Source organism: Seriola dumerili, unplaced genomic scaffold (assembly GCF_002260705.1).
Source record: "Seriola dumerili isolate Sdu_G_001 unplaced genomic scaffold, Sdu_1.0 BDQW01000056.1, whole genome shotgun sequence".
In the NCBI taxonomy this organism is placed as follows: domain Eukaryota; kingdom Metazoa; phylum Chordata; class Actinopteri; order Carangiformes; family Carangidae; genus Seriola; species Seriola dumerili.
The window spans coordinates 160,582-180,264 of record NW_019174311.1 but is presented as its reverse complement, the minus strand read 5'-3'; the positions used below and the strand labels follow the sequence as shown (position 1 = coordinate 180,264).

At 39.6% G+C, this 19,683-nt stretch overlaps 1 protein-coding gene across 1 annotated transcript in view; it reads right to left on the bottom strand.

Moving 5' to 3' along the window:
- The window catches only part of LOC111219086 (anoctamin-1-like), a 159,564-nt gene that overhangs the window by 56,297 nt on the left and 83,584 nt on the right, over window positions 1-19,683 (bottom strand). The window contains exons 11-13 of the mRNA XM_022741674.1: window positions 17,357-17,517; window positions 14,052-14,134; window positions 11,495-11,506 (exon numbers count right to left, since the gene is read on the bottom strand). Of these exons, the coding sequence (XP_022597395.1) occupies window positions 11,495-11,506; window positions 14,052-14,134; window positions 17,357-17,517 (256 nt within the window). The remainder of the gene's footprint in view (window positions 1-11,494; window positions 11,507-14,051; window positions 14,135-17,356; window positions 17,518-19,683) is intronic.

The window sequence follows — 19,683 nt, the reverse complement described above, 5'->3', positions numbered from 1 at the left end:
ACAAAGAAAATGCTATAAAATCATCATATATCAATATTTTTTTCTGCTTTTTTTGCATACATCTCTTAAACCACTTCAGTTCTGCTCAAACCTACCAAATGTTTATTAGTTTTCAGGATTTTAACCCTTTAAATGCCAGTTTGAAGACATGTTGCCTCTTGTTTTATTTAAAAAAACAACATAGAATATGAGATATTTCCCACATAATACATGATGGAGGGATGTGACATTATTTTATATCAGAGTCTTTTATATCAAGACATTTCTCAAAACCAGAATATGATCAGGGTGACTTTTGAACACTGGAAATACTCATCCCGGCAGTAGCCCCCGTGGCACTCAAAATTTCCCTGGAATTTTCTAGTTCACTCTTGACCTTTCAATCTGTACAAAAGACGGTCCTTTCAATTTCATTCATGTTGTAGAGACTTATCCTGACACTGACCTCAGTCACTGCTGGTGTCCCTCAAAAAGCCATTTGAAGGTATCATGACTGGCCAAAATAACCTCAAACTGATGGATTCAAACAAAAATATGTCCCCACAACCATAGCAAGACATGTTTACAGCCATGTACATGCCCTTACAGAGGCTGATCTGCAATAAAGCTATACCACTATATCCACTTATAGACAATAGCTTCTAAGATTGAACTTTTTTGCCTACCCCTTACCTTTTTTTTTATAACTTCTTTATATTTCAGTTCAACAAATAATATTCTACAGAACAGTCAAATGTTCAATAACAGCACAGGTACATGTCTTTTTGGGCAGTCTGTGAGTCTAGGTGTCCATACAATGTCCATGTACAGTTTCCATGTACAGAAATGGGTGGTGTACTTCGTCATCCAGCGGAAGACACCTACCACTTACCTTTTGAGACTCTTATTTTGAAATTGTCTGTGCTTTTCTGTTTGGCAGTATAAATTGCATAAGGTTTTGTACAACAGATCCAATAATTCCCTTTTACCATGTTGAGACTTTTATTTTGAAGGTTAATCCCAATCATGGTGTTTGTGTTTATGTTAATAGGTGTGTGAGTGTGTGTGTGTGTGTGTGTGTGTTTTTTGTGTGCATGCAAAGAACCACAGGTGGACATGCACATGCAATTACACGCAAATACATGTGTTGATTTACCTTAGAGTTGCTCTCATACCTGAGTTAAAAGGATAAGTATTAATGAGTCTTAATTAGCCAACCAGAATCAACTTTACCCATTTCTGCCCAGTAACTATCTGCTGAGACACTGATTGCTATAGCGACCTTGGCCACCAGGGGGCACACACAATCCCCTCTGTCTCCCTAGACAGACAACAGCTTTTAAGATGAAACTTGTAGTTTTCCCTCCGATATCCCATTTTCAAACACAAGTCCGATTGAAAAGATCAACTCACCACAATGCTACAATGGTTGAAAAAGCAGCTCATAATAATTGAAGTACAGTGCATTGAAAAATCTGATGCCAAAATTATGTTTTTTTTATAAGGTGAATATCCAAAGGGGGAGATGGTTTGTGTGTCTGCCAATATATGTGTGTGCTTATGTGTGTACAAAAATGGGTTCTTAACAAACCACTTTAGGCACAGCTCCACTCGCTACCTGGAGCTAACTGCCATCCCTGATTTTCCTCACGAAAGTCAGACAAACTCTTTTTAAATCCCACAATTTCCATCCTTCTTTGACAATTTTTATATCAGAAATGTAATTTTTTTTTGTACTGTATTGCCCAGTTTTGGTCTCATTCTGATATATTTTACGGGTTTTGAGGAAATCCCCCCAAAGTGCAGAGAGGGCTGTCCAATGCTCCCATAGACGACCATGTTGAACTGAGCTCTGAAGCTCTTGACCTCAACAGAGTTGAGGGAGTTTCAGGTACACATATAAGATATCAATCTCTTTAATGAAGCCTTTAGACAGCTGTGGTCAGGTGATCTTTTCAATGGGACTTCTAATTTTCCCTGTATGATCCAATTTTCAAAGTTGTTTCATCTTAAAAGCTGTTGTCTGCCTAGGGCAGGGGTGGGCAAACTACAGCCCGAGGGCCACATCCGGCCCGTTGGTCTTTTTAATCCGGCCCGCCGAAGATTGGTACAGAATTGCCCAAATCAAATCATATCATAATTATGACTGCATTCATTTGACCTTTTCCTGTAATGCCTGGTGTTCCACCAGGTGATGCATTAGATGCAGTGATACATTGACTTGATTTTGCGGAGCCTGGGCTACTCTTTGTTATTATTCTGCTACTGCTCTGAACCCATCTGCAACAATGAATGGACCAAAGAAAAGAAAAGTCGACAGAGAGTGCCGAGTGTTTAATAAGGAATAGACAACTAAATACTTTTTCACTGAAGTCCAGTCAAAGGCTTGTATGTCTTATTTGCCAAGAAACCGTTGCGGTTTTAAAGGAATACAACATCAGCCGTCACTTTTCCACCAAGCATGCTAATTATGCTAACAACCAGTCAACTCAAGAACGGACTGCTACCGCTCAGAGGTTGGCAGCTAGTTTGCAGGCTCAGTAAAACACCATTATCTGACAAACTGCCATCCAAGAATCAAGCACGAAGGCAAGTTATTTGCTGGCATTCAAATTAGCAAAGACCAGCAAGCCTTTCTCCTAAGGGGAGTTTCTCAAAGAGTGCATGGTAGAGACAGCAGGTATCTTGTGTCCTGAGAGCAAGAACAAATTTGAAAAAATTAGCTTATCACGCAGGATGGTGACTCGCTGTGTTGTGCTAATTGACGAAGACTTAGCTAGCAAGCTAAACAAAAAAGCGGAGTCATTTACATTGTATTCCTTGGCACTGGACGAAAGTAATGACATAAAGGACACCTCTCAGCTTTTAATTTTTATCAGAGGGATTAATGACAATTTTGAGATAACGGAGGAGTTTTTGGCCATGGAATCCCTAAAGGGAAAAACGCGGGGAGAGGACTTGTATGACAGCATGTTGGGGGTCATCAAGAGGCACAAGCTACCTTGGAGTACGCTCACCAATGTTACCACAGATGGATCGCCAAATCTGACTGGAAAAAACGTCGGGTTGCTCAAAAGAATCCAGGAGAGGGTGTAAGAGGACAACCCTGAGCAGGAGGTAATTTTCTTACACTGCATAATCCACCAGGAAGCACTGTGTAAATCCATATTGCAGCTTGACCACGTAGTGAAGCCAGTTGTAAAACTCGTTAACTTTATTCGAGCGAGGGGATATCAGCATCAGTCAGTTTCTTGAAGAAACTGACGCTGATCACCAGGACTTGCTTTACCACTCTAATGTCCGCTGGTTAAGTTTGGGGAAAGTATGTCAACGAGTGTGGGAGCTCAAACAGGAGATTATCTCATTTTTGGAGCTACTTGAGAAAGCTGACGATTTTCCTGAGCTGAGTGACACAGATTGGCTTTGTGATTTAGCTTTTGCTGTGAACATACTGATACACATGAATGAGCTGAACGTGAAGCTACAAGGGAAAGACCAGTTTGTGCATGAAATGTACACAAACGTCAGAGCCTTCAAAACCAAGCTAGCTTTATTCTCAAAGTAAATGTCAAATTCGCTCATTTCCCCACACTGGCTTGCTGAAAGAGGCCCCTCGACATATGAAAAAATACAGGAAATCACTGGGCAACCTGCATGGAGAATTCTGCCGTCGGTTCTCTGATTTTGGAAAAATTGACAAGTCACTTCAGCTGGTGTCATGTCCCTTCACTCCACAGGAGTTGCAATTGGAACTGATTGATCTCCAATGTGACACCGTCTTAAAGGAGAAGTTCAACTCTCTTAAACTGGATGAGTTTTATGCTTCATTAAGTGCAGCCAAATTTCCAAACATCCAGAAGATGGCACAGAGGATGCTGGTGTTGTTTGGCTCTTCGTATGAGTGTGAACAGACTTTTAGTGTGATGAACACCAACAAAGCACCCCACAGATCCCAGTTGATCCCAGATCTCAGATCTGTTCTGAGAATTGCAACAACAAAACTAACACCAGACTTCAATGCACTGGCAAAAAAGGGTGATCAACAACAATGTTCCCACTAAAAGTGAATGTAAGTATTAACACTGTAATGCCTTTTTTATGTTTATGTTTGATATGTATGCATCTGGTGCTGCCCGGCCTGTCTGTCAATCAGTGTCTCAGCAAGTGCTACTGACAGTTACTGGGCAGAAATGGGCAAAGTTGACTCTGATTATCTAATTAGACTGATTAACTCTTAGCCTTTAAACTCACGTGTGAGAGCAACTCTAAGATAAATCAACACAATGTATTTGCATGTACTTGTCTGTGTGTTGATGTGTGGTTCTTTGCATATGTGTATATGTCTTTCTATAATTGTGAGGACTATTTTTTGAAAACCATTATTATATATTATAATATATATTATAAGGTTAAACTTATGCAGTTCCCAACACCACACACACATATACATTCAAAGAAACATAGTGTCTCAACCTGGTAACACAAGCTTTTTGGAGGCTCTATAGTAGACAGCTCTACTGCCACACACAACAATACACCATCTTAATTTTTTTGATATTCACCTTCAAAATAAGAGTCTAAACCAGGTAAAAGAACTTACTGGAGGTTCTGTTGGGCAGCTCTACCACTACACACAAATATACAAACATACACCCACACACACACATATATATATATATATATATATACAGTATATGTATATATATTGACAGAAACACACAAACATAGTATCCTTCAAAATAAAAGTCTCAACATGGTAAGAGGGAATTATTGGCTCTGTTGTACAAAACCTTAAGCAATTTATACTGCCAAACACAGATGCACAGACACTTTCAAAATTAGAGTCTCAAAAAGGTAAGAGGTAGGTAATAAAAGTTCATTGTTAGAAACTATTGTCTATATGGGCATAAAGTGGTATAGCTTTATTGCAGATCAATTTCTGTTAGGGCATGTACGTGTCTGTATACTTGTCTTGCTACAGTTGTGGGGAAATATTTGGGTTTGAAACCATTTATTAAACAATTTATTTCATTTTTAAAAAAAAATTCTTTGGTTTTTAAATTGTTAATTTGTTCATACATCTGCTTATTCTGATTAACTATTTACTATTATCATGCCTGTTCATATGTATTGTGTTCCTATACACTTTAAATAAAAAAATATATAATAATTGTGTAGGTAACCAGAAGGAAGTGAGTTGTCTCAGCCAGGGGAACTTTGTTTCTCTATCTGTCACGACAGTGACAGATACAGATCAGATACACAACAGTCACTGCAGGGACTGAGGTCAGTGTCAGGATAAGTCTCTGACATGAATGAAACTGAACTGAATGTCCTTTGTACAGATTGAAACTTCAGGAGTGAAGTACATATTCAAAATTTCTCCAGGAATTTTCTAGTATATGCCTTCAATGCTATTGCATTACAGGCAAATAATTGCCAGTGGGTGATTTAAGGTGTATGCCATTATCATTTATTTTAGACATTGGACCTAATGGCTCAAATACAAAGGTAGTTTCTGGATTTTTATGATGTATTCATCATTTTACAGCTGCTCCTTCTGTAATGATTGTGTTTGGGAAAAGTATTTTTTGCTCAGTGTGTGTCACTTAGCTGTTCTGCTGTTCTGATTGTGGCCACAACATAAAAATCATCTGTTCCTGCATGTAAATCTCTTAATGTTCCATCCAGAGAGTTTGTTTGAGATTAACTGCACGTTGACTAGAAAGTGACGAGGTTAGGCAGGTGCTACCACTACCTGCCGGTCGGTCTGCCGACCATACTGACATAAAGAAATTACAACATCAGTCAATAATCAAAAACCACAGGCCAGCAGTGATGTAAGACAGTGGTTTTCTTGATTGATCTGTCAAATCTTTAGCCTGTCACAGCTTTACACCAGACTGTGTAGAAGTTATAAAACATTATAGTGTTGGTCCATCCAAACCAATCAGTTCCAGGTGTTTCTTTTAATTGCACCTGCAGCTGTTGTGATCTTATTGTGTCCTACTTTGCATGACATCATAACAAATCAGCAACAACTGATGTAAATCTAAGTGGTCATCGCTGGTGATCAGTTCTGCGCAGGCCTCGCTAATCATGAGAGGCTGTGGCTACAAAGTAAGAGAGCCACAGCAGACCTGCCTCACTGACATTTGAGAAGTACAAGATTCACATTGAATGCAATGCGGGCAAAACCAATGGATACATTAAAGGGTATCACAGTTTTACAGCATATCATAACTAAAGAAGAGAAAAAAACTGTGAGTTTAGTCGAGGTTCTGTGCAGAAACTATTTTCATTATCATTCTTTCTTTTGGTTAGGAAAGTTTAAGTCATTAACATCTATCATCATTTTCCTGATTCATTACTATGGAATTGACTGATTCAAACTAAAGGTGCCCTGTAGAGTTTTCCATTCAGTGTTTCTTCCCAAGAACACACTGTATGTATTCTTGATGTTGAAGGCATGCCCGTCAGTACTGATACAGTAATATGAGAGAGAAAGACAAAGAGATCTTTACCCTCCAACAGGATCTTCACTTTCAGACTGACTAGGCTCAACAGATCCAACACTTTGAATTCTGAAATGAAGTGTGTGTCAAACTGTGTCTGAGTGAAAGGGAGGAAGACGTCAAACTGAGAGGCAGATGACCATCATTGGTAAAGACTGGAGATCACCTGCAGAATCAGGTGAGACACATTGAGGAGCAGCTGAAAATACAAAATGAAGCTCAGGACTGTGGAGAAATGGCTGGAACCATCAGAGCCTGATTGTTCTGAGCCAAAAGATGCGGAGAGAACTCACCTTCCCACACACCCCACACACCCACCTGTCTGCTTCAGGGATGCAGAACAGGTAGACACAAGTAGAGACATTAATAAGCACAGTAGAGTCTGGCCATACTCACCACCTGAACAGCTGCAGGTTTTAATCAAACAGATTTTTAAAAGAAACGTGTCAGAAATTAAGGGAGCAAAGCTGAGTGAAGTGAACAGAGTTGGTGAAAGGTCAGGAAATAAAGCACCAGAGTGGGCAGATTATCATATTACACAGACTGATGGCAGTTACAATAGCTGCAGTTTATGGAACCTGGGAGTGGGATGTAATAAAACACCCTAATTCCTACCCTCTGACATTAATAAGTAAAAACATGTTTCTCTTATTACTGCTTTGTACTGTTTCAGAGTATTTGTTCATTCCACACATGTCAATGGTTATTTTTGAGCCTGTAGTTTGTGTGTAGTTATATTGGACAGAAATATACAGCTGTATACAAAGGTTTTGTCAACGGCTTCTATGGAAAATGATATATTCTGTTTATTTTTAAGTGAAAAGAAGTAAAAACAGCAAACGGGCATGAGACATTATGCAGATCACCAGATTACCCTGGATCACCAGTAACATCAAGACCATCCTCAACCAGAAAAAGGAGGCCTTCAGGGATGGAGACAGGGACAAGCTCAGGTGTGTTCAACATGAGCTGAAGAGGAGATTAAAACAGGCGAAGGAGGACTACAAAAAGAAAGTATAGGGGTGCAGCACAACAACACCAGAGATATGTGGAAGGGGATGAGGACCATCACTGGCTATAAAGAGAAGAACAGCCAGGCAACATCAGGTGATGTGCACAAGGCCAATGAGTTCAACCTGTTCTACAACAGGTTTGACACAGCCTCACCTCTTCTCTCTCCCACTGCTTCAGCTGCAACTTCTCCTACGGCATCTCCTTAACAACCTGACACTGCAGCTGCAACTCCCTCCACACTGGGGTCAAGTCTCCTGTCTTTTACAATGGAGGAGGTGAGGGCGGAGCTCAAGAGCCCACGTCCTGGAAAGGCAACAGGCCCAGATGGTGTGTGTCCGAGGCTGTTAAAGGACTGTGCAGCCCAGCTGGCTGAGCCTCTCCAAAGGATCTTTAACTTAACTCTACAAACAGGGAAGTTCCCAGTGCTGTGGGAAACATCATGTCTTGTTCCAGTCCCTAAGGTAGGACGACCGGCTGAGATAAATGACTACAGAACGGTGGCCCTCACATCATGAAGACCCTGGAGCGGCTGCTTCTCCACCTTCTGAAGCCACAGGTTGAACATGCACTTGACCCTCTACAGTTCGCCTACAAAGAACATATTGGAGTGGATGATGCCATCCTTTACATGCTCCACTGGACCCATTCTTATTTGGATGAACCACATAGTTACATGAGGATTATGTTCTCTGATTCCTCAAGTGCATTTAACACCATCCAACCCCCCATTTATAAAGAGAAGCTGGAGGGGATGGGGGTGGATCCCTGCTTCACATCCTGGATTGTGGATTACCTGCAAAGACGACCACATTACATCAGGCTGTGTCTCAGGGACAGTGATGAGCAGCACTTGGGCTCCACAAGGGACTGTTCTGGCTCCGTTCCTATTCACCCTGTTCACCCAGAAGGGTCAACACAATACCACCAAGCCACAACACCAATTCAAATGTCACAACACAAATACAAGTCACAACATAAATACAAAAGTCACAACATAAATTCAAATTGTGCCACAACAGAAGTTAGGCCACATTGGAAGTGAGCAACAATCTGTCAATATTATTGGTCTTAGTTGCCGGGGGACAGTAATTGCTGGCGGACTGTTATGACTGGGAAAGTTTTGTAAGAAGTTTGAGAAGTAATCGAAATCTTGTTGCTAGATAACTGTGATTATTGTTCGCTATGTGTTGTCACAAATGAGCAATGTTGTTCAAAGTGTTTACATTTTCATGCTTATAAAGTATTCACATCCTGGATTGTGGATTACCTAACAAGACGACCACAGTATATCAGGCTGGGTAACTGTGTCTCAGGGACAGTGATGAGCACCATTTGGGCTCCACATGGGACTGTTCTGGCTCCGTTCCTGTTCACCCTGTATACGGCAGACTTTAAATACAACTCTTAGTCTTGCCACATACAGAAATACTTGAATGACACAGCTATGTGGCGTGTATCAGGAACGGGCAGGAAGAGGAGTACAGGGATCTGACGGTGGCCTTCACTGAATGGAACGAAAAAACTGCCTCCCCTTCTGAACATCTCTAAGACCAAGGACATGGTAATCAATTTTTGGAGGTCTAGGCCCACCCTTCAGCCAGTCAACATTCAGGGGAAGGACATTGAGGTGGTGTACACTTATAAATACCTAGTAGGTGTGCACCTGGACAGTAAACTGGACTGGTCCTTGGACATCTACAGGAAGGGGAAAAGCTGTCCCTTTTTCCTCAGGAGGCTCAGGTCCTTTGATAAAAATGTGTAGCATTTCACTGCAGATATCAGTCAGTGGTGGCCAGTGGAAACTGGACAGGCTGGTTAAAAAGGCTGGGTCTGCGCTTGACACGAGTCTGGACTCACTCAGGACTGTTGTGGAGAGACGCATGCAAGATAGAGGCCATCTTTAGGGTAGGGGTACCTGTAGACTTTTTGGTAGGTCTCGGCATGTTCCATATGCCTACCCATTTTCATACATGTAGGTGAAACGCAGTGCGAGTAGTGCCTTGTTAAAAATTTCTAGGTTTTGCTAGCAAGTGATTTTGCCATACCCATGGGAAAAACCCATAAAATGCGTAGATTTCCACCAGGCCTGATGCATTTGATGACTTTTTGAGCATGTTTAGGCTGTTTAGGCTGATGTTTAAGCTGAAAGCAACTTTGAGCGGGCTCTCGTACACCACGGGGGCTGGCAGAAAGCCGGTTAAAGCCACCCTGGATTGTCATAACCAAGTAACACTACACTCATGAGCAAGATTTCCCACATGGACTCTGTGGCAGAGGACACAGTGTATTGCATGCAAGATGCACCAAACATGCATTATCTTGCTGTATATGAAGTGCAGACGAGACCATGAAAATCTCATGTACATCAAATGATGATTGTCATTTGATTGATGATTATTTCCTCTATCCAGAAGGTGACGCCATAACTTTGACTTCATATTACCGTGCAGATGTCTTCAGTGTGGGGAAGTCATCAAACATGTGATGTTTGGGGCAAATTGAGCAATGTATACATAATATAGTCCTAACACATTCCTGTTTGATGGCGAAGCATAATGCATTGAAAACTCAAAAGCTTTGCAATTTAACATTGCAATGGTCTTGAGATGAGACTGACCAAATATGATTTCGATCTGATTAATTCTGTAGGAGGAGTTCGTTAACGTACCTGACCCTTAAATCACAAAAAACTGTGCCAAAATTTCAAATTAAATTCAAAATGGCAAACTTCCTGTTGGGTTTTGGATATGGGTGCAAGAGGCTATTTTGTATATCTTGGCATGTTTCATGTGCCTACCAATTTTCGTGCATGTAGGTCAAACCACAGGGATAGGAAGGGTCTCTCTAAATTTAATACGTAAATTTTCACCAGATCTGATACATGTGCAAAGTTTCACGAGTTTTTGAGCACAGATAAGCCTCGATAAAGGTAATCCATTTGCACTAAGCAGAAAAAGAATAATAAAAAGCAACGTTTCAATAGGGTTCTCGTAGTGGTTGGTGGTTGGTGCTCAGGCCCTAATTATAAACATTACAATTCTAATAGGGTCCTAATAATATTTCCACCCTCTGCAGGGTTTGTATTTATTTCTTTTCACTTGAAAAAAGCAACAAAATGTGTCCATTGCATACAACTCTACGACAAAGTGATACTATTTGTTGTTGTAGTAATCGGTTTTCTTGCATCCATCCCAGGTGCCATCAGTGTGACTGCTTGAGAAGCAGTAGTGTGATAGTGATATGAAGCAAACATGAAGCCCTTTGTTGTATGATGTCTTACACCTGGAGTGTGATCTGGGGTTCACTGAGCTAACAACTTGTATCTCAGTTTGAACTAGCTTTTTGATATCTATATGATTGTCAACAGTAGCAATAGCAAATTCCCCAGACGTTTTTTGTGTTTATAGGTTGAGAAATTGTGTATGCATGGTTTATGTGTGCATATTCTGCAAATCATTTTTCAACAAGTGCACCTTAAATAGTTTCATTTAAGGTGCACTTTCTTCATGTTTTATGCATTTACTTGGCTGATTGAGGTGTTTTCCTTTATGTGCTCCATCTCTCTAAGTTATTAGTTTTTATTTATTTTTGATTTTATCATGAAGCACAAAAAATATGATATGAGGAATAATATTTACAAACATGTTCAAAGCATGTATCTGTCCATTATGGTTCATGACTATGGGAAAAGAGATTGTGTCTGTATATGTGTGCACTACAGAAGCCCACAGAGACAGTTGTAGTACATACAAATGAAAATATAATAATATCTTTTTCACTTGCCTCTTAGGGGTTTTCACAGATGGAAAAAAAAATAACTAAAAAAAAAAAAAATCTTTTTTCACCCACAAGAGGCTGAAGTGCACCACTACCCCAGTCTAAATAGGACTAAAAGCATTCATGTTTCCTTCTAGGTGATTTTTTATTTCTCCATAGATTGGCAGCAGCAGCAGAAAGGCTACAAAAGAATGAGAATTGATCCAAACCTTGAGAGCTTCCTGTGAAAAATAGACCCAGAGACAGAAAAGAAGGATGGGGTGGGGGTAAAAGTGTTAGTAAAAACAACCAGGATGACCTTAAATCAGATTATTTTCCCATGTTATACTGTGTTGAAGAGGAACTGAAAACTTGGAAAATACTTTTATTTTATTTTATACTAATTCAGGTGCAACTGGATGAGTTTGATCACATATTCATACTAACATTTTACATTAAAGGAGCAATTTGTATGTTTTGCTGTTGCTACTTAGCCAGCATTAGCATTGACAGCTGTTTACTTACCAGTGTTGGCAAGAGCTTCAGCCATCATTGTATTTTACAGTACCAGAGGTCATAATACATCCTCTGAGCAGCTACTTCTTCAGGGCAGACCGAATGCTACAGTGATTAAGTATCGTAAAGTGATGAGATGGGCCAACCTGGCCAGGGCTAGCTTGCTAGCATGCTAACTTCAGCAGAAGAAGTGACGTGATAGAAATTGAAGCTTTCCACCTCCAGAGAAAGCTCTTAGCAAGTAAAGGAATGAAGTTTGATGCTGAACATCTTCTAGACTGGTAAGTAAACAGCTGTTAATGCTAACATTAGCTATGAAGCATTAGCAAAACTTACAAGTAGCTCCTTTAAAGAGAATATATTTTTTCTGCACCCACACTAGAAAGACGAACAGTTTGGCCATCAGAAAAATTAATTATTCCCCAGACAGTCCATTGTAAACAGACCCACTTCCTTTTTACATCTCCTGAAATTCACTGTTGAATGTGCGACAGTTGTCTTCAAATCATTTCTCAGTTAGGAATTTCCTATGTCACTGACTTTGTCTTAATACATACATCAGAACTACTGTGTGTAATTATTATTATATGATTATGTGATTAACTTTCTGTTGAGTTTGAATTAAGTACCCTTCTTTAAGGTAGGGTATAAAGGCAGCAGGTAGTGTCGCCACCAACTTCCCCACTTCCCTCTCTGGTGGAAACTTTAACTGATTTAACTTTTTATAACCATGGTTACTCCCTAATAAAACTTACTCTCAAACATCTTTGGTGGCATTTCTTTTATGTAAGCAGTATCTCTCTGTGTTGTTCAGTCCTCTTTGTGGCCACCTCTACTGTGTTTAAATGTTGACAATATAGTTCTCATTAATATTTTTCTATTTTGGGTGTAAGACATGGGAGCAAATAAGAAATCCAGAGAAATGTATTTGGTTTCAGCAGAAATCTGGTTGCTTACAAAATCTACCTTATTTATGACTCTGAAATCATGAAATCATGTGAGTCAACATAAAGATATGTTTATGACTGCAGCTGTGTGATAGGCTACAGTAAATCACGTTTAAAATGAGTTGCCATTGGAAAGTTGTCCTCATACATCCTGTTTAATATTTCTGTGAGGTACTATGTTAATGTAGCCCCTGTGATATGAAAAATAATTAGACAATTCACAAGTGCCTGTGGGCCTCCTCTCTGCATCAACATCAAAAAGTGATGAGAAAGCGCCACTTTGCGACACTGTGTGGCAGAAAAGAGAACAGTGAGTCCAGAGAGAATACTGGTCAGAGGAGACTGTTCTGCTGTTCTTACTGCAACTAAACTCACCACACTGGAAATGTATGACACTTTTGAAGTTTCTGCCACTGCACTGTCCTTAATATAGTTTTTCTGTGTAATAACTATTTTGAGGATAAAGTGAAATTTTGCTAACAATCCCTGCATAATAAAGTGATTTAGGTGATCTTGAAAAGTTAACTTATTTCCAAACCTTTCTTTTTCTTGACCTTGCAGACTTTGTTGTGGTGAGGTCACCTCGTTCCCAGTAGTATGAGGTTGCCCATTTAGTATATAATAATGTGTGTGTACATTTAAAAAATGATAACTCAAAAATTTGTCACACCGCCAAACAAAAAAAAAACACAAAGCACAAACCCATAAAACATTAAGGGTTAGACCGTGCTGGATTGTGCTCATAGCATTTTTTTAAAAAAATAATACAATATGAGTTAACTTTTTTTTTAGATCAATGGAGTGCTTTCATCAAAATATTTTTTCAAAACTGTTGTTTGGTAAGAACTACACACATTTTGAGTGTGGTTTGCTGCAAGTTCCAAGCCATGAATCAGCAAATACAGCACAATGAGTTAGTATTTTAAGTATTTACCATGTTTCCCAGATAAGGCACATTTATTTGATTTGTTTGTGAAAGCCAGTCCTGGCACCAGCAGCTGTAACAGTGACAGCAGGCCAGAGGTATTATGGTGGAGTGTTTATGGCTACGTTTCCTAAAAATCTATTGGTTAATGTATTTATTTATCTTGAAAATCTGACTTACTAAATCATGGAAAGGAGATACATGCCAAGAGATCAAGACCACATTACTGATGGTTATGTATTAATAGAATATGAAAATTCGCCCCCATTGTCAAAAATACTTATAGGAAAGCTTATAGGAATCATAAATGTTGAATCATGTTTACTAGAGCTGATGGGGTTCTTCATGCAGGTGTAGTTCACATCTTCCTTTTTCAGTGATGATTTTAGCACCACTTACCTCCTCATCTTCGAACCCCGTCAGGTCCCATTCATAGTTCAGTCTCATCTGCCTTCTCTTCCAATGCTCCATGAACATGGCAGCTTTGAACCAGAGAGAAAGATCCATCAAATACACAGAGACACTCAGACACTGAAATTCATGTATGATTCAGCTATAAATATAGACATTTCAGTGGCCAGGTGCATTGGATAGGGGAGACTGATAGTGATAGGTACAATAGAGTTCCGCAGGGATTACATCTTTTTGTAGGCCAACCTGGATGTTAGCTTTACTATGGTTCCCTCGAAAAAAAGCCAATGGGTTTTTACATGGGCTTTTTTTGGATTACTGCAAAAAATAAGCTCTGTGACATGTTTTTTCCATGAGCATAATTGATTTTTGAAGCCTAAATACAATCGCTAATTGTAAAAAACAATTAGCAATCGCAGGACACCCACTAAAATTCCAACTTGTAGTTTGATTTAGCTCTGACCTCTTCTACAAAAGCCTTTCCTCTTACAAAGTTAGTGATAGTTTGTAAGAGCTTGAGTATAAACACACAGATCAGTTTTCATGTTCGATGTAATGACGTTAAATGTCCTTGACAACCTCTGTAGTCTCATTTAAGCACTTTCTTGAAAGCCACATTTTACATAATATTCTAGAACTATACTCTCACATTCTAAAACTGAATCTCTGACATTCTAGAACTTTGGAATCTGCAAATGTGACTTAGCATTCTGGAATTGTAACAGGTCACTAGTTACTAGTTATAGAATATTACAGTTCAAACAGTCTGGGAGTTAACATTCTCAAATTTTAACTTTGAAAGCCACATTTTACATAAAATTTAAGAACTATGCACTTGCACTCACCGGCCACTTTATTAGGTACACCTGTTCAACTGCTCGTTAACACAAATATGTAATAGGCCAATCACATGGCAGCAACTCAATGCATTTAGGCATGTAGACATGGTCAAGATGATCTGCTGAAGTTCAAACCGAGCATCAGAATGGTGATTTAAGTGAATTTGAACCTGGCATCATTGTTGGTGCCAGACGGACTGGTCTGAGTATTTCAGAAACTGCTGATCTACGGGGATTTTCACACACAACCATCTCTAGGGTTTACAGAAAATGGTCCGAAAAAGAGGAAATATCCAGTAAGTGGCAGTTCTCTGGGCAAATATGTCTTTCTGATGCCAGAGGTCAGACGAGAATGGTCAGACTTGTTTTAGCTGATAGACAGGGAACAGGCAACCTTGAAGCAGATGGGCTACAGCAGCAGAAGACCACACCAGGTGCCACCCCTTTCAGCTAAGAACAGGAAACTGAGGCCACAATTCGCACAGGCTCACCAAAATTGGACAAAAGAAGATTGGGAAAACGTTGCCTGGTCTGATGAGTCTCGATTTCTGCTGTGACATTTGGATGGTAGGGTCAGAATTTGGCGTAAACAACATGAAAGCATAGATCCATCCTGCCTTGTATCAACGGTTCAGGCTGGTGGTGGTGGTGTAATGGTGTGGGGGATATTTTCTTAGCAAACTTGGCCCCCAATTGAGCATTGTTTAAATGCCACGGCCTACCTGAGTATTGTTGTTGACTATGTCCATCCCTTTATGATCACAGTGTACCCATCTTCTGATGGCTACTTCCAGCAGGATAACGCACCATTCACAAAGCTAAAATCATCCCAAACTGGTTTCTTGAACATGACAATGAGTTCATTGTACTCAAATAGCCTCCACAGTCACCAGATCTCAATCCAATAGAGCACCTTTGGGATATGGTGGAACGGGAGTTTTGCATCATGGATGTGCAGCCGGAAAATCTGCAGCAACTGCGTGATCCTATCACGTCAAGATGGACCAAAACCTCTGAGGAATGTGTCCAGCACCAGTGTTGTGCATGAACTCATATTTTTAGTGAACGCTGAACTGAGCAAATCAGTTTACTGACGATGAACGTGAACGTGAACGTGAACGTGAACGTGAGTTGCATTCACTCTTCACATTTTATGACAGTTTTACGGCATGCTACATAACATCTCCATAGACACAGCCCAGCTTTGCTGGTGCTACCAGTACAGACATGGTTGTATTATAAGACCTTGTAATATATCCATGCATATGCGCTAGGCGAACAATTTCTATAGAACTGAATGGGCTTCATTTTGACCCAGAATTCTTGAGTTGTAACAGTTCATACTTACTAGTTAAAGAATGTTACAGTTCAAACAGCCTGGGAGTGTAACTTAACATTCTGCAATTGTAACTTTGAAAGCCACATTTCTCATAACATTCTAGAACTATACCCGATTCTAGAACAGAATCTTTGACATTCCAGAATGTTGGAATATGAAATTGTGAGACCTAAAGGCTTAAAGAAATCAGGACTGGGGTTTTTACTGGTGTATTTCAGTCAAAGAATAAACGTGAAAATGTCTCGAGCTTGTGTTAACCACGGACCTTATTCCAGCCATTTAACCAAAAACCCATTCAGAAAATGCATAGACTTTGGGAAAAGGGAACGGGAAGTGGTAAAATGTGAACTAATATCTGGGTTTTAGGACTCTTTCCTTTGGCACTCTATAAGTACATGTTTAGGTAATATGGGTGAAGATACTGTAAGTTGGTTAGGTAAATAACTAAAATAAGATGCCGCTTGGTAACACACTGACCATTGTTTGAATCGGGAAATAGGTAGGGGTAAGTGAGACAAGGAATAAGGGATATAGGTAGTGATAAATGAATTGAACAAACTGTCAGAAAGATTGCATTAAGTCATCAGGACCAATCAGAATATGGCTACAAATCAACCAATTAGAATAAGGTCACAAATCAACCAATCAAAGTAGAGTGCTGAATCAAACAATTATACGGCTACAAGTAAACCAATCAGAATAAAGCTGCAAAACAATCAATCAGAATACGGCTACAAATCAAGCAATTGGAATACAGCTATAAATCAGCCCATCAGAAAACTAATATAAATCAACCAATTAGAAAAAGGCAGCAAATCAACCAATCAGAATGAAGCCACAAATCAACCAATCAGAATACAGTTGAAATTCAACTAACCAATCACAATACAATTACAAATCACCATACCAATCAGAATACACCTGCAAATTTTCAAATCAGAATACAGCTACAAATCTACCAATAACTACAAATTAATTAACTGGAATACAGCTATAAATCAATCAATCAGAATATGACTATAAATCAACCAATCAGAATACAGCTAAAAATCAACCAACCAATCACAATACGACACTGATTGTGTTTTAGAGTGAGCTGATGTGTTTTCACTCACCCCACAGAGCCATGAATATAGAGAAGAAAACAGTGGCAGGGTTGTCAAACAGGTGACTGGCCCGAGCCGTTCCACAGGCTGTACTAAGTTTCCAGTAGCTGCACACTCTGTCACACAGAGGACACATGGTGATGTTGTTCTTTGGGTGGCAGATCTCCATGCTGGAAAACAGACAGACACACACACACACACACACACACACACACACACACACACACACACACACACACACAATAATGTATTACATATATGGATTGGATTCTGCTCGACTTTTGCTCAAATGTTCCTTAAGTGTAAGAATAAATTAATTCATTTTGAAACAAAATAGAAAAAAATGAATGATTGCCACACAAGTTAGGTTTCTCTTCAGTAGCAAAACTCACCATGTACAGCATGTACCATCAAGGCTTAGTCCATATTGTAGTGGCCCTGGGTTCGAGTCCAGCCCAGGCCCTTTGCTGCATGTCATACCCTCTCTCTACCCTGACTTACCTTTCTCTCTCTCACTGCATCATAATAAAGGCAACGATATAACTCAGAAAGAACATAAGAAAATGACCTCAGGGTTTTATTATATTGGTAATAACAACTCTTAAATTGGTGTTGCCCAGATCTGAAAATATTGTATGATTTACATTGGCTGTTATTCCTCCTGAAATGTTCATTTTGAACTTCCTGACACTGTGTGCACACAATGGAACTATTCTATAACAGACAGACAGGAGGTCTGTTTTTTGTTACTGTGTGGTTGTGTGTCATGGTGACACTCTCACGTTAACACTTGTACTAAGTGTGTGTGGCATGTATCTGCACTGGCTGCAAATATGTGCCGGCAGCATGTGTCATAATATCCTGTGGATGATGAGAAGCAGGAAGAAGTGGAAGCCCCAGTTTCTCAACTCATTCATCAAACCTTTTCCTTTGTCTCCCCCTCTGTCTAATTGTTCTTCTTGTTCTTCATCCACATAGATATTATTCAACTCTCATTTAATCACTTTGTCCATTATTGAGTCCTAACATTTAATTACTTAAAAGAGTAGTCTGACCTTTAGGGAATTATACTATTAGATGTCTTTACTTGCAATAATTTGTGTTTTGCATATTTACAAAACGCTCCAACATGTGACTAAAATAATAGTTTTTATTTCAAATTGTTTAAAAATGAATGCCACTTGTAGAGAAACAATATACTGGCTTTATACAGATGTTTGTCATTCATTTCTTTTTCAAACTTAGTTACCTTGACAGATCTAATTGCATATTTCTCCTAACAAATTTGTCATGTGTGTTTATGGGCACAGCTGTAATGTACAATCCTACACTCCAGCAGAGATAGACAGAGAAAAGTCAGGCATCAGCGGAATGATAAAATGGTTTTTAGAATACAGTTAATGGCTACTGTGTAGTGTGACAGTGCTACCTTAATGTAGGTCAGATAATTTTTACTCTGGACAGTTTACAGCAAAGATGATTGCACGGACTTCTGAGATTTCAGCTAACAGCAAGCATTCTAACGCTAACTCATTTATGGCTCTGGATATGATAGGTAGCATGATGCTTACTGTCAGTCATCTATTCAACAGTTTTGAAACTAAAACAACCTCCAATGTGATGCTGTGCCAAAAGAAGCTTTGTCTCCACTGGGATATTCTTTTCTTTTTTAGCATCAACTTTTCTCTGTGCATATATGAACATAATATTTATAGTTTTATCTAATTTGAAACAAAGTACAGCTTGTTACATCTTATTAGTGTACTGTAAAATAAAGTGCGGCCATATTCATATCCCCACACATGGAAGTTGGACATTTCTAAAATGGTTTGGGAAAGAGAAGTGAAGCTTCTGTAGCTGCTTCTCTATCCTGCCAGAATGTTGTGGATAGGAGGGTTGGTATTGTCTAAGATGGCCTCTATCTTACATTGCATGCGTCTCTTCACAACAGTCCTGAGTGAGTCCACACTCCTGCCAAGCACAGACCCAGCCTTTTTAATCAGCTTGTCCAGTCTCTTTGTGTTCATGTTGGACATGCTGCAGAAGGGTGGGTCTAGACCTCCGGGAGTCGATGACCAACTCCTTGGTCTTAGGTGTTCAGAAAGAGGCAATTCTTGTCACTCCATTCACTGAACAATACCATATGGAAAGCTTTACACATTACAGAGCTCATCTTTACTTCAGGGACAGAGAGCTAATAAAGCTTCCAGTGAGATTTCAAATCATTTCATGTTAGATTTCTCTGCAGAACCTCAGATCTCTGGGATTGGTGATGCTTTAATAACCAATGAGACTGATGTTCCTGCACATCAAGGCACGAAATGTTCAATATGCTG